The sequence below is a fragment of the Diadema antillarum genome, unplaced genomic scaffold (genome assembly GCF_040938485.1).
Source record: "Diadema antillarum isolate AM-2024a unplaced genomic scaffold, OU_Dant_1.0 scf00000068, whole genome shotgun sequence".
Lineage (NCBI taxonomy): Eukaryota > Metazoa > Echinodermata > Echinoidea > Diadematoida > Diadematidae > Diadema > Diadema antillarum.
In genome coordinates this window covers 1,737,798-1,753,176 of record NW_027270957.1, presented here as the reverse complement: position 1 = coordinate 1,753,176, position 15,379 = coordinate 1,737,798, and the positions used below count along the sequence as shown (strand labels likewise).

General features: G+C 36.3%; 1 protein-coding gene across 1 annotated transcript; it reads left to right on the top strand.

Moving 5' to 3' along the window:
• Nucleotides 1-448: 448 nt before the first annotated feature.
• Nucleotides 449-10,083, top strand: LOC139716629 (metalloproteinase inhibitor 3-like). Its single transcript, XM_071628155.1, has 4 exons — nucleotides 449-875; nucleotides 3,412-3,705; nucleotides 8,664-8,791; nucleotides 9,926-10,083. The coding sequence occupies exons 1-4, from the start codon at nucleotides 749-751 to the stop codon at nucleotides 10,079-10,081; spliced, it is 705 nt and encodes a 234-aa protein (XP_071484256.1). The 5' UTR covers nucleotides 449-748; the 3' UTR covers nucleotides 10,082-10,083.
• Nucleotides 10,084-15,379: the final 5,296 nt, after the last annotated feature.

Genomic DNA, 15,379 nt, shown 5'->3' with positions numbered 1-15,379 from the left:
CTTCGCACATGGGAGAGAAGAGGGATGGAAATATGGGTGACGTAGGACGAGGGATGGGGCAGAATAAACATGTTGGTATTACTGGATCAAAACAGCGTGCCACTTGCAACAAGAGAGAGAAATATATACAGACAGAGAGGGAGAGAGGGTGAGAGAGCTAGATTTGAGTAAACAGGGCATTTCCCATTGAGAGAAACCTGCTGGTTGTGATGTCACAGACGCAATTGCCGGTAGGGGACCTGTGATGTCATAGCTTCCTGCCAGCGTCAGTCGGCCAATCACGCGCCTTGTTGGGGAATGTGTTGTGACAGGGAAATAGGTGAGAGTTGTAAGAGAAAGGACTGACGAAAGAAAGGAGAGAGAGAGCAACAAAAAAAAAAAGTGGTGGTAGCATGCTCCACCGGCAGCCCAATATGTGACTGCTCTGATCAGATCTGGTATAAATTGATTGGGCTGAACATGGAAGTCAGCATAACTTTGCAGGCAAGGCTTTGAGAAGGTGCTGGTATTCCCATTTATCTCCCTGTCAGTAGTATACGTGGAAAACAGAGGCAAACTTTGGAGGCTTCACGTGAACGAAAATTCTGCATCGAAAACTTTTGCCCGCACTTTTGCCTGCACTATCCTCTAGAGCAGCTACCAAATCTTCAGCTGGAGATTTTTGAGACCAGGAAAACCAAATAGTATTCAAAACAGCAGCCGCAGACTTTCGTCTGAGGGAGAGACTTGCCCAATCACCATAGCAACCATGCAACACAGAAGCATCTTCACAATCTTCATCTGGGGGCTAATTGCCCTCATTGCGAGTAGGACCGCTGAGGCCTGCTCCTGCATGAGACAGCAGTATCAGACCCTCTTCTGCAGAGCTGATGTGGGTAAGTAGAAATTAACATCACTTTCTCATGTTGTTTTTTTTTCTCCTTTTCCCTTGGCCACAAACTTTGTGAGGGAAAAGGCTGAAGTAACTATTAAAGGACAAGTTCACCTTCATAGACATGTGGGTTTAGTGAATGCAGCAATATCATTAGAGCAAGTCAGTGAGAGTTTGAGGAAAATCGGACAATCCGTTCAAAAGTTATGAATTTCTGAAGTTTCTGCTCAGTCCCGGCTGGATGAGAAGACTACTATAGCTTGTGATGTCACATGTGTACAAAGATATAAAGAAAGAATAAAGAAAAATTCAACATATTTTCACTTTTCTCGCATACCAAAAGAACACTCTACTTCTCTCTTTCAGAAGGCAGGGTGAATAATATCACCCTTCACATACATCAGTAACAAGTCAAAGAAATGTGCACTTTATTCAAAAAGTAAAGTTTTGTGAAATTCTCTTTTTATTTTCCTTATATTGCTGTACGCATGTGACATCATACACTGTAGTAGTCTTCTCCTCCAGCAGTGACTGCGCAGATACTTAAAAAAATTCATAACTTGTGAACGGATTATCCGATTTTACCCAAACTTTCACCGATGTATTCTACTAATATTGTTGCCTTCACTCAATCCACATGTATATGAAGGTGGGCTTGTCCTTTAACTATTAAAGGAAGCAGAGAAAATGGAGAAGTAGTAACGAAAAAAAAAGGAGAAAGATATATATATATATATATATATATATATATATATATATATATATATGCATCTAAATCTTTGAAGCCATCTGTAGTGTCAATCCTTTTAGGATTGTTTGCTGTTGTTGAACTAGACTGTTTATAGGGGAAATCCAGTCCAAAAATAAGTTAGTTTGATAAAAAAGAGTAAAATCTTATGAATTCAATGGTAAAAAATTGACTGAAATTGGATGAAAAATAAGGAAGTTATGAAATTTTGAAGTTTTGCTTAATTCTGAAAACAGTTCTTGTACAGTGGATATAAATATATAAATGTAAATGAGCTGACCACGTCATAACCTCACAATTTTCCATTGATCGTGTACAAAAAAAATGATGAAAATTCAATGTTTTCTATCATTGAATTCTAAAACATGATGTTATTCCTGGCTGAATAACTTCAGAATAGTGATCAGTTAGATATATATCAGGATTTGAGCCTTGGGCACAATTGCACTTGCATGAAAAACTGGATATTCCAAAATTTTACGTACAAACTATATGGCATATTGTGAGGGTATGACATGCTCACTTTACCAATTGCATATTCATATTGACTGTTCAAAAACTGTTTCCGGAAAAATTAGCAAAACTTCAAATGTCATAACTTCCTTATTTTTCACCCAACTTCGATAATAATTTTACCGTTGAACTTGTAATATTTTACTCTTTCTTATCAGACTAACTTATATTTGGACTGGATTTTCCCCTTTAACTAATAATAATGCACACTTCAATCCTTCCATATCTTCACTGGCTGCCACAATTGTGCTTTGGAAACATGCACTGCATATGCGTTTCACTGATTTTATGATTCAAATTATATGAAAATTTGTGAAATTAACATCATGTCAAAATGATTGCCTCTTGTATCACAAATGCAATGTATACTGTCTCTAATATGGAAAATTTACTTTTTGCAAAGGGATATGATACTCATTTCTCATAATGTTGAGGTGGCAATTAATCTTAAATTCAACCACTCCACAAAGACTATGCCCATAATTTGTCAATGGCAATTATACATGTAGCATGCTGGCATCTTATTTCACTCAATTTCAAACTCTTATGTCTGAAAGGATAGCACAAATTTCAAAAATATGTGATGACACTGTATTGCTGGACTTTATGATATAAGTAGATTTATGATGAATTATGTAGATGTCCCTAAAATGAAATAAGAACAACACTAAAATTCCATGATTTGTCTCTACAAAATGCTGGATTAAAATTGGAATATAGTTTCTTGTATAGCAGCTCCATATCAAGCTGTGAGAAAATATCGGGGAATAGATGATACAGTGGTAAAATCTCAGTCCTCTTTTAACTTTTCTCTATTTCACTCTCCCGGTATCATATTTCCCCTAAATAAGAATTGTGCATATTCTTCATGATTTTCCTCTCCCTCTTACTATTCTCTTTTCACATTCCTCCAACTCCATTTCTCACTCTAATTTTGTTCTGTTTTCTCATCCTCCCACCTTTTCTACCCTCTTCTCAATGCCCTCTTACTCCTCCACCTCCACCTCCATCTTACCCTCTGCATCCTTCATCTTATCTACATCACTGCCCTGCCTCTCTCTTCATCTTCCTCCTCTTCCTCCTCCCACCATTTTTCCTCTCTCCCCATTGTCCTTTTATTCCTACACCCCACCGCTGGATCCTTCATCTTTACCATTATCACTGCCTGTCTCTCTCTTCATCTTCTTTCTTTCTGTTCCTCCTCCTCCTCATCATCCTCTTCCTCCTCCTCCTCCACCACCACCACCTCCTTCTCTTCCTCCTCCTCCTCCTCTACCAGTTGTAAAAGGAACAATCAACAGCAAGAGCTACATCTACGCCGAGCCAGCCATCACCAACAACGATATCTTCAGCTCCTATTCCTCCTCCGCGGCAGGTGATTCTTTCTACCAGCCTCTGCCTGTGATACAGCCTCGGTACCCGCTGTACGTCACCTTCAACATGACGCTCCGCGAAATCTTCAAGGGGAAGGAGGAGCTTGTCGATCTGACGACAGTTACCGTGTCGACCGCTGCCAGTGGGGCTATGTGTGGAATACCTCATCTTGATGAAGAGGAAACATATCTTATCACTGGTGAGTTAATGAAAAAAAAAAAAAAACATCAACAAGTACCCTCCAACCATGCCAACCATTTTGAGTACCACTGACATTGTGCGCCACAGTGTCATTGGCATTTACAATGCAGGGTTATTAAAAGTTACTGTAACAGATCGTTACTTTTGTTTTCCTAAGAATAGGGAATCACTGATTGAAAAAAAAAATCAAAAAAACCCAACATGATCCCAGAATCACCTTGAAATGTTACTCCTCTCCTTCAAAATGTTGCATATGTAGAATTCAACCCCCAGAAATGCAGATAATGAGGAACTATCAGGTGATTCCAGTCATGTGATACCTATCCTGACAGTATGAGATGCCCCAATGACTTTTAAATTGCTGGGATACAAGAATAATATCAAGAAGCCAGTGTGTGTGAATTAATGCCACTTTTACTCCTGGCCACTGCTACCCGTAGCTGAGAATTCGCCCCACATGATGGTTGACGCACATGCGAAACTTTGCGTGTCGCCTCGCTGGAGATCGAAAGAGCAGGGACGTCTCTGCAGTGGTTAAGAAATAGCTCATGCATATGGCATGTGGTATTGTATGTCTCTCCTTATTACTTGCGTGGGATATGGCTTTTGCCCCCCCCCCCCCCCCCACAAAAAAAAAAGAAGCCTGACCATGGCCAGAGAGTCAATCATGTAATCATCAGAAATGTCAGACGTATCTCAAACATTTTCTTTCCTTGTTCTTGAGTATTTACCAATATATCAAGTAACAGCCAAATATGTAAGATAATATACAAGCATGGCAAGTAGAAAAACCATTACTTACACTATGAACTAAGAAAAAAGGAATTAAAAATAGAAGAAAATAAACAGAACAATATTTGCAGTTATTAAGAGTGAGATAAGGTTGAATTTGCATAAATTGATTGTGAGCAGGATGGTTTTGAAATTAAAAAAAAAAAAAAAAAAAGGTTCAGTCCCATGAATTGAACAAAGAACATCAAAACCAAGCTACAAAAGACAATTATCATTAAACCAGCATAGCCAGGTACCCATTCAAGCTTGTCGAGTACAGCAAATTTTCCTATAGCACGCACTTCCTACAGACACCTGCCCAAGTGCATGTAGGATTGTATGCTTGGGAATAGTCTTCAAGGGGTTAACCCCTGGGTATACAGAGGGACATCATGAATAAAACATCTTGTCCAAGGAGGTACGCACTCTAGGCAGGACTTGAACTCGTGACACTGTGTCAAAGCCAATAGTTGTATCCACTCTGCTACGCTGCCCTCACAGGAGTGTTTTTAACAAAGAATACATGTCTAGGATTGTGAGTGGGCTTCAATGTAATTAGTGACAATACAGGAATTGCATTGGATAGGAATTTCTGAATCTAATGCCCATGTTTATTTCTACTCTGATTGACATTTAATGAGACGGGTCTGACTTGCTTGGTATGAAACTGGCTAATGAACGATTGCCCACGCACATTTGCAACTCTACAGACTGAATGTTGTGTGAAGTCCTTGATTGCTCTAAGTCAATTTCTTTAAAGATTAGATTTCAGCATGATGAAGGCCAGATGGCAGATCTGAAAAGCAATTTGATTTGAAATCACCACACTTTAATGAAATGAAATACCTTGCAATTAGTAGCTAATGTATAACTGTAAGATGAATAATTGGTTATTTTTTATTCATTAAACCTTTAATTCAGCTTAGCTTTGATCCTTAATGACAACTGAGAGGGAGCAATGTACAGAATGTGAAACTATATCGTAGTTTACTGTGTGCGGTATAATGATTTCTTTAGGATGAAAGAAATGTTTAAGTTCAAACTAGCTTATGGCTCTCCAGTCAAGATGCATGCAAGGGAATCCACCAGAGCTTAGGACAGCCTGTACTCAATACTTTTGAGGAATGAACCCACTGACTACAGGAATACCATTGGTCCTGAACGAAATATATGATAAGGGGTTTTACAATCTAAATGGAGAAAAGGTTAGGCTGGGACATCAGTTGGTGGTCAAGTTCAGTTCTGTACTGAAGCAAATAACAAACTTCTGTTGCAATTTTTTTTAAAACTCTTCTGCATATTCACTATTAGTAATGTGACAAAAAAAAGTAGTTATGAAAATCAGGAGGCAGAGTGTTTTAGATGAGTGCTCAACTGTCACAGCACAGTTAAGAAAAGAATAAAGAAATACAAAGAAGATTTAAGAAAATAAGATATTGTAATAAGCACTTTAATACAATATGATAATTACATTTGTATAGTGTTCTTACTAACTACAAGTTGTTTAACTGCCCCTTACATCATATCTTAGCAGCTCATATTTAGATATACTCTACTGCACTGCAAATGATATAAAAAAACTCACATCTAATTAATATCTCTTTAAATGAATAATCAATATCACATAAATAAATAGAATTCATAAGACATTAAAAAATGATGGTAACATTGCACAGACACATATGGTAGGCTGTTGATCCAAAAAAAAAAAAAATTTAATAGAATCCTCTCCTTCCGCCTCCCCCCCCCCCCTCCCATCTTTCTTTCATTTTTTTTTTTTTTTTCACTTGTAAAATATTCTATTTCACTTGGCTGGAAGGTAAACCACAAAGACAGCATGCTTCACATCAAATTACCACCTTGAAAAAAAAAATCAATCAGGATCCTACTGAACCTAAAACACAAGAAGATGATTGCATGACCAGGATGAGTTATTAATGACTTTTTATTCTCTCTCGCCTTTTTTTTTTCTTCTCACTCGTGTCTGAAATATTGCCCTCTTGCAACCTGTTTTCTGTGAAGGGATGCGGGGATAGAGGGCATGGACCGTGGGACATCAATATTGATACCTCAATGAAACTGTCAAGACCAATATACTTTCCCTTTGGGACGGAAAGAATAGAGGGGGTGGCAATGCACAGTGAACTCCACAAGGTCACCTTACCTGTCCCATCAATAATTCTGTTTCTCTGTAATCATTTTAACCCATTGCGGACTGGACTGATTTTGCTATAACATGCATTTCCCATAGACACCTGCCTCAGAAAGCAAGGCAAAAAGAAATTTGGAATTAGTGGATACTGAAGATTTTAAACAAAATGAATTACCCAACTGTTTATTAAGTGAACAAAAAGAAGAGAAAAAAAATGAAAAGTACACATAATGGGATTAAAAAAAAATGTCATGCATTTTGTAATATATTTGTATTCATTTTATTTTCAATTCTTTATTGCATACGTCATGTTTAGCTGATACTATGTTTTGGCTTTTTATTTGAGATGATTACAACTGTACCATTCTGCTGATGATGTCAATGGTTACTCCTGGCTGAGTGCCCAGTTGCAGTTCATTAGTCAGAAGATTAATTATACCAAATGTTCGTTACTCCAAAAATGAGATAAGGTTCATAATTTCTAACTTGTTGTTGTTGATTTTTTTTTTTGACACACCATGGTTTCATATTTGGATACCAAAACCTCATTTCATTTTTGCATTAAGGAACAATTAGAAAAATGAACCTTATTTCATTTTTGGATTCATGAACCATTGGAAAAATGAACCTTATTTCATTTTTGGACTAAGGAACATTCAGAATAACAAACCTTTGGAATAATGCCACAAATGTTTGGATTAACAAACCCTATTTCATTTTTGGATCAACAAACATGTAGATATGATGCAATATTTGGTACCCTGGGGTACCAAATGAAAATTCGCCATTTTGTTGAATTAATTTTTTTTTTTTTCAGTGCTGTACCCTGGCTTACCAAAAAATGTGTCAAAATATTTTTTAGTATTATTTTAGTATTATCATGCACAAAAATGTTTTCTTATTTGTGATTATGCACAATTAATGCATGCAACTGATAATTCTTTTCTGCTCTGAACCTTTTTCTTTCGCATTTCATCCCTTATTATCGACCATTCACGCACGCGTAGAAGATTATAAAGATGGCAGCCCCCATGATCAAATTTTGAAGAAATACAGTTGATTTTGAGGTGAATTTTCTGGGCTTTCAGTGATTTTCTTTTTTTTCTGAAAATAAAAGTTACGGTAGATGATGTTTACAAAATGGTGTGGTGCTAGAAATTACTTCCAAAAACACCTATGGTGCTAGTTCATTGCGACGACTTTGCCGTATCCGAATTCGGAATCGGTGTATCTGAATTCGGATATGCATTATAAATAATGGGCATAAGATGGCGCTATACAACGCGGTACCCCGGTGTACGGTGTGTCGAATCATATGGGGATTTGTGTGTTCTGGAATAGTGCACTATATTTCATTTCCACGTTAACAAACCTTCCCAAAAATGAACATTACCTGAGTGCAATGTACACATAAAGGGGTTTCACCTACATGTACATGAATCAGTTTCATCTATTTGTATGTTCATCTACAGGATGCAAAAGTCAGAAATAATGTACAATATGCATTAGCTTGGTGCAGTACACCATAGAGTACATGCATTATTTGACCTATAACCATATAAGGCCTGTTGATATTGTCCAGCACTGATATTCTAATTTTGATACTTTCAAGAATCCCAACTCTCCAGAGCAAATAATATACATTTGGAAAGCCATAATCTATTGAAAGATGTATTACATGTAATTTAAATCACCTTAGTATTATGCTTCATTAAAACCTGTCAAGGTTTGAATTAAAAAAAAAAAAAATGCTTTAATTATTTTGGCAGGTGCTTTAAATATCAGTGGATTTTTTTTTCACAAATCTCAGTATATATATATATATATATATATATATATATATATATATATATATTGTTCAAAAAGATGGCCCTACTTTGATATGTTTTTTAGTACAGTTTGACAATCTTTCAGTGGATAGGGTTCACACATACAATGTGCAATGTGCAGCATGCATCGTTAAATCTAATGCGATGATAATTTCATTCAAGGTTTTGTTTTTGTATGATTATTATTATGATTTCCGTATGCAGGCTTCGTCTGGGATGGTGAAATCAATATCGGCCTGTGCAGCAGCTGGGTGGAGCCCTTCAAGTCGCTCACCGCCTTCCAAAAGAGGGGACTGAGAAAACTTTATAAAACTACCTGTGATGACTGCAAGGTAAATTCAGTCGTTTCAGCATCAGCCTACGTTATACACACTCCATGATATTGCACTGAAATATACATGAGAAAGACACACACGAAAACATGTTCTGATATGAACATTTTTTTAGTCAATATCATTTTTATTTTCAGAAATTTAATTATGAGAAGATAAATCAAATGAAAGCTGAAGATGGCCTGGAGATAAACACCGACTTTTTTTTTTTTTGTGCTGGGACAATTTTTTACTTCACAGTATAATTTCACAGGGGGTATTTCTGTACAAATTCTGATATCTCAGAAATGTGCATTACGATGTATCTTTCTTGTTTTTTCAGAATGTTCTTGGAAACGTTTGCACTGGCAAAATAGTCTACATTGATTTTACAGTGATTTAATTGTTTGTCAGGAATCGTATATATTGAAAAGAATTCTTATTTGACATTTAAGTATCAAAGTATTCGCATCAATTAAAAACATATCCCTTAAAAGTCAGATGTATATAACTGGTCCACTACATACACTGACAGGATGCATGTGTGTACACACTTATGTATGACATGTTAGTAATTATTATGTATGATGCCTGTATCAAAGAGAAGCAGACTTTTGACTGAAAGAAAAAGAATGAGGTTAGCATCCTAGCAAATCTGATGCAAAAGCAATAATTGGAAATGTAGGTCTACTGATTAGAAAACTATGCATCTTCTCATATGATATTGTAATGGTACAAAATTCTTAACCCGTTGAGGACGAGTCCCGAGTATACTCGGGCAGGTGTCTATGGGAAATGCGTGTTGTAACAAAGTCAGTCCATCCTCAACGGGTTAATCTCTGGCTGCATGGAAGCCTATATGGATAAAGCATGTCTTTGATATTCTGATAGGCAATCATCATGCACGACACAATAATCACATTATTCTAATAGCACTGCAGACAGAAAAATGTGAAAGAAGGTAATTCAGCACAAGAAAAAAAAGAGAGAGTAGAATGACATTACTTCCAATGAAGCATTTTAGTTTTGTTCTTGTTCTTCTTGTTGTTTGCTTTGTAAAAAGTTTTCTGCTGGAAAAAAAAAAGAATATTAGTAAGCAAAATGTGGCAATACAGTGCTAACTAATATCCCGTATTTTCCCCATTTCATCAATAGGTCTGTACGCCATTTGATATGAACCAAGAGTGCACGCAACACGTGGGCTGCTGGGCAACTGAATCATCGTCTTGCTTCATGAGAAACGCTATCTGTATGCGATCCTCCAAAGGGAAATGCTCCTGGAAAAAGAGCAAATACATAGCTCAGTGCTGAAAGAAAGAAAGAAAGAAGATGTATTTTGGGGATATTCTTTCTCTCTTTCCCCCTCCCATCCAATCATTTTTTTCCCCCTTCATTTATTGTGTTGTAATAATTGCAGCGTGGATAGTTGCTTCTTGGAAGACCTCACACGTTATGTATACTTTATATCAAGGGGCCAACAAAACTGACTTGTAATAGCCCCTGGGGGCCCACAAATTTACGATTACACTTGGAAAGAGCAGCTTTTATTTTGAGGATTTACAATATTTGGTGTAAGTGTTGAGGTCAGTACTATAAGGATAATGGCTGAGAGTTGATATCTCTCTGTAAGACAGTATTTCAACTCAGTTAGGCACTGGTGGTGGAGATTTTCTTAATGCTGATGTTTTCATGGGTAAATGCCCAAGTCATATCTTGACTCTGCTTTCGGAGGAGCCATATTGCAGGTAATACTATAAGGAGTTGCATGTAAACATTTCCTTTTGAGAATGTTGCTTTACTAGTTTGAATTTGATCAAAAATTGCTGGCTACAAAAACATGCAGTAATTTGTTTAAGAATCAAATCAGGTAAAAGGATGATACACTTTTATTTCATAACAGAAAAAAGTAGTATACTGTGATCGTCAAAAGAGCTCTTGCGTGAATTGTCGATGGCATTTAAGACATCTAATGCTGAATAACTTGACAATTTCAAGGGCATTAGAGGGTCATCACTGGAAAGGACAGCCAAGGAGTGCCTATAAATATCTGTTTAGTGCTTTTTCTTGCACGTAATTATGATAGGGATGACAGATGGCCATTATTAGAGCTCATGTTGCATCCCCGATCCCCCCAACCACCGAGGCTTGCCACTGAGCTACTACGGTAACTATAAAAGATCAGAATGACGATCTGTTACAGTCCGTGGCGCATGTCTCCTAATGCTTTATTTGAGGGCGAGGTTATCTTGGGGATGGAGGGAGTATTTCATTAATATGCAGCTTAACAACACGGCCATACGCAAGGGAGCACTTTTTAAAGGGGCAGTCATTCATCGTCCTCCGTCCGGCAAATTTTAATGGCAGGTCACTGAGAAATGCCACTGAGCTACTGCTGTAACTACAGAGTATGAAAGATCAGAATGAAGATCTGTTACAGTCCGCGGCACATGTCTCCTAAAGGCTATTTCAGGGTGAGGTTGTCTTGGGAAGGAGGGAGTATTTCATAAACATGCAGCTTAACAACACTGCTGTACGCAAGGGAGCATTTTAAAGGGGTAGTCATTCATCGTCCTCCGTCCGGCAAATTTCAATGGCAGGTCACTGAGAAATGTAGGACTCACAAATGGCTCAAAATCAGTGACGGATCCAGGGGGTGCACCAAGCATGTGTCCCCCTTTATTTTTTGCTTAAACAAAAGAGAACAGAAATGAAAGCGGACATGTGCGACCCCTTTGTCGGTGTCCCCCTTTTACGGAATTCCTGGATCCGCCCCTGAAAATGACACCATTGTTAGTGAAATGGTACAAAATTCAATGCCCACTTCCATAGCAAAATATTTACTGCAAAACTCACTCATACTCTGTGTTCACAAGCAACTAAAAGGTGTCATATGAAGTGATAACAAGTGAATCCATCTGTAAGTAAATTCTGAGGAGAGAATTTACAATGGATAAAAGTAAGAGACTGTTACCTACCAGGAAATCTGATATTGAAAGAACATTATAAAAGAAAGGCTGGACAATATCTTCATAGAGAATGTCATATTTTAGACTTAGAATGGGTGAGAATAAAAACAAAAAATCATAAATGTAAACTTATGGTTTAACACCACTTCAAAGGTCAAATAGGCATTCAAATATGATGCCTAGCAACAAAATATCCCAAAGGACGGACTCTAAAATTTGAAAAGTTTGGAGACTGCTAGTCACAGAAAACACAATGAAGAGAATGCTAAATTGATTTGACTGATCACCATTTCCTTCAAATATGATCTTTAAAATGATGCCAAAATACATAATGTCTGATTTAACCCCTCCCCCCCATGAAAAAAAAAGAAAAAAGAAAAGACCTTTTCATCTTGTATTTAAGTTTTACACTTCCTTCCTCTGCAAAGGTCAGATTAACAGCAAACCCTAAAGGTTGTCTGGGGTTTGCCAGGGGATTTCCCCACCTAGCAACATCAGCGACACACAAAACAAATTTCAACTTCAAATTAGCGCTGAAAGAAGAAGGTGATAGTGAACGGGCTCATGAATAAAAGCCCGTGAGTCTTCAAGTTTTAAGACTTTCTGGTTTTATTTCTTACCATGTCTTCCTTATATCAGGTCATGTCAGAAACTGGCCTCCCAAAACTGAGTCATGGCTAGAAGAATGATATCTAATCAATTAAGTCACATTCAAAAGGTAATGTGAGTCATTCACGCTGTTTGTATTTGTGGAAAGAGGGGAAATGTTTTGACAACTTGCTGGTACGCAATTTACATGTAAGATTGTTATACACCTGATATCCTGTTCTTCGACTTCAACAGTGTGCTTATTGTATGTGAATTTGCTCTAAAGTGCAGATTTTATATCTACCATAGGGTAGTCAAGTCTTTAAGTTATGTGACCTTTTATGAAACACAATGAGCTTAAAGTTGTACTTAATGTGGTTGAAGAGTTCTGTTTTTGTGCATTCTGGTTCTATTCATCACATTGCATGAAGGATATTTATAAGCAGTATAACCTCTGTACTCTTTGTGTATTGAATTTGTGCCTACCCAATTCTGTTATTTCCTGAAATTGTCTAAACTATTTCTTGGTACAGTACTATCTATGGACTCCTGGTTTTCAAGGTGCTGCTTTTAGAAAATTGTCATGTATTTGATGAGTATATCTTTTTTTGATGGACCTGTGATGCATAAAAGGGAATTAAATACTTCAATCACTTCATAGTGCAATAGATTCAGGGAAAATGTCAATGCCCAGAGTATAGTTCTAGGAACATGCTGTTAAAGAGTGACAACATTGGTATAAATTTGATGAACCTTCAAAATCTGTTGGAGAGAAAAACAATGAGATCATACATCTGTCAACAAATTTGTATGCATTTTTCCAGTGGTTGTATTTTTTCCAGTCTATTTGCACAAATATTCTATAGCAAAAGTGTATGTGTCTCCATTCCACTAAGCAAAACTTACATTTGAAAAGGTATTATTGTATGACCAGTTGATACTTGGTGTGTACTTACATTCTTTTTCTTCTCGTTTAAATAATCCTCTGCAAATTTCAAGTCAGGCAACATGTAAATTTGTGATTGTTGTTGTTTGTCTGTTTTTTTCATCCACACAGATAGTTATTGGAGCTATATCACGAAATATTTGCCCCTTCATGAGGAGTCTCTATACTATAATGACGCATCATGAAATGACAATAAGTGATAATATTCAACATAATATTATGTTGCATATTGTCACTTCCTACACAACTTTAATAGTCATTCCACAAAGATACCCTGCCTTCATTCTCTTGAGCCTGAAGTGTTTCATTGACTCTAAAGTGTATTTTGATGACCAGCTACTAGCCCCTGTATGTCAAAGAGGAAGGAAAATAGTATTCAAAGTGTAATATTCCCGTTTGATGGATCTTTCACGTAGCTTACAGAGTTCCGACAAACTTTTATCGTTAAATATATATCGTCAGTCTGTGTACATATGTTTATGTGATTAATAAATGTGAATGAAAGCACAATGATTATAAGATATTTCAAAGAACTCTGTTTTGTTTTGTTTTGTTTAGTATTTGCAAAGTGAGTGCTGATTTGCATATATCTACCATCTTTCCTTTATCTCATACATGAGTTTATGGCATATATTCATATATTCCATAGTCAGCAAACCAATCTATTCCTTTTCTTGTTTTTTTCTGTAGTATCTTTCATATCTAATTAACTCTTCTCTATTCTTGCATTTTGCTTATGTTGTGTTTAACTTTGTTATTTATGCACATCTTATACTTCTGCATGGTTAATACTGTTTTGTTATCTGTTTCTCTACTTAAAACACAAATACATGCACACAAACTTTTTTAAAATAACACAAACGCACACAAACAGCACACACACACACACACACACACACACACACACGCAGTCTATATATATGAAGAGCTTAAATACAAAAACAGATATATCCATTTTCATCACTTTGAGATATTTCAGATTCAAGCTGCTGAAAATCAAATATTTCTTGTTTTGTAAAGAGTGCAGTATTATTGTAAACAACATATTTTTATTTTTTTAATGATCTTACTTAACCCGTTGAGGACGAGTCCCGAGTATACTCGGGCAGGTGTCTATGGGAAATGCGTGTTGTAGCAAAATCAGTCCGTCCTCAACGGGTTAAAAAATGAAAAAGTAATTCATTTCCTTTGCATACAAACTCTTGATATGCATATGCATATATATTCCACACAACCTAAACTTCACATTTTCTATCAACTCATGCATTCCCCCACTTAGGATACACATCAAGGTCCTGACATGATTTGGTAATGTCTATATTAAATATGTGTACATATACATACACCACATAACACATATCACATATATTACAATATTGATTTGGTTATGGAATCATAAGCCTTGATAATAAACAGTGGTGATTTCATTTTCTGATTAACAAATCTTCACAATAACAAACCTTGAGAATAACAACCCTTATTTCATTTTTTAATTAATAAATCTTGGGAATAACCAGCTGTACCCAAAACAAAAACAAAACAAAACAGAACAAAACTTAGCAATGCTTTAATATGTATACATAGGACGAAGTACCTACTTACCATGTCACTTCTATTAACCCATTGAGGACGGGCTGATTTTGCTACAACACACATTTCCCATAGACACTTGCCCGAGTATACTCGGGACTCGTCCTCAACGGGTTAATTGACCTGTTGCTTCTCAGTTCTGTAATACCCTCTGTTAATATTTGCCCTTAGTAGCCTGGGGTAAGCAAGGATTTGTATCAAATATTAGTGATGATACTGAAGATGTATCATTCTTATTTTCATTTTCCTTTTCTTCAAATTGTATGTCTGTACATTTTTCAAATGAAAAAAATGCTATATATTATATATATATATATATATATATATGTATATATATATATATATATATATATATAAGAGAGAGAGAGAGAGATACTTAATCATGTGATAGCACTCATGTTTTTATCTAATATCAGTTTGTAGTTGTATGTATTATACACATACACACACACATTATAGTATAGAGGTATCACCTATCTATCATTTTTTTTGAATTCAATGACATTTTAATACTTAAAA

Excerpts from the sequence above, each read along its gene's own strand:
- LOC139716629 (XM_071628155.1), top strand. The coding sequence starts at position 749 with ATGCAACACAGAAGCATCTTCACAATCTTCATCTGGGGGCTAATTGCC. Across the intron at positions 876-3,411 it reads CTTCTGCAGAGCTGATGTGG|TTGTAAAAGGAACAATCAAC; the intron begins GTAAGTAGAAAT and ends CTCCTCTACCAG. Across the intron at positions 8,792-9,925 it reads CTACCTGTGATGACTGCAAG|GTCTGTACGCCATTTGATAT; the intron begins GTAAATTCAGTC and ends TTTCATCAATAG.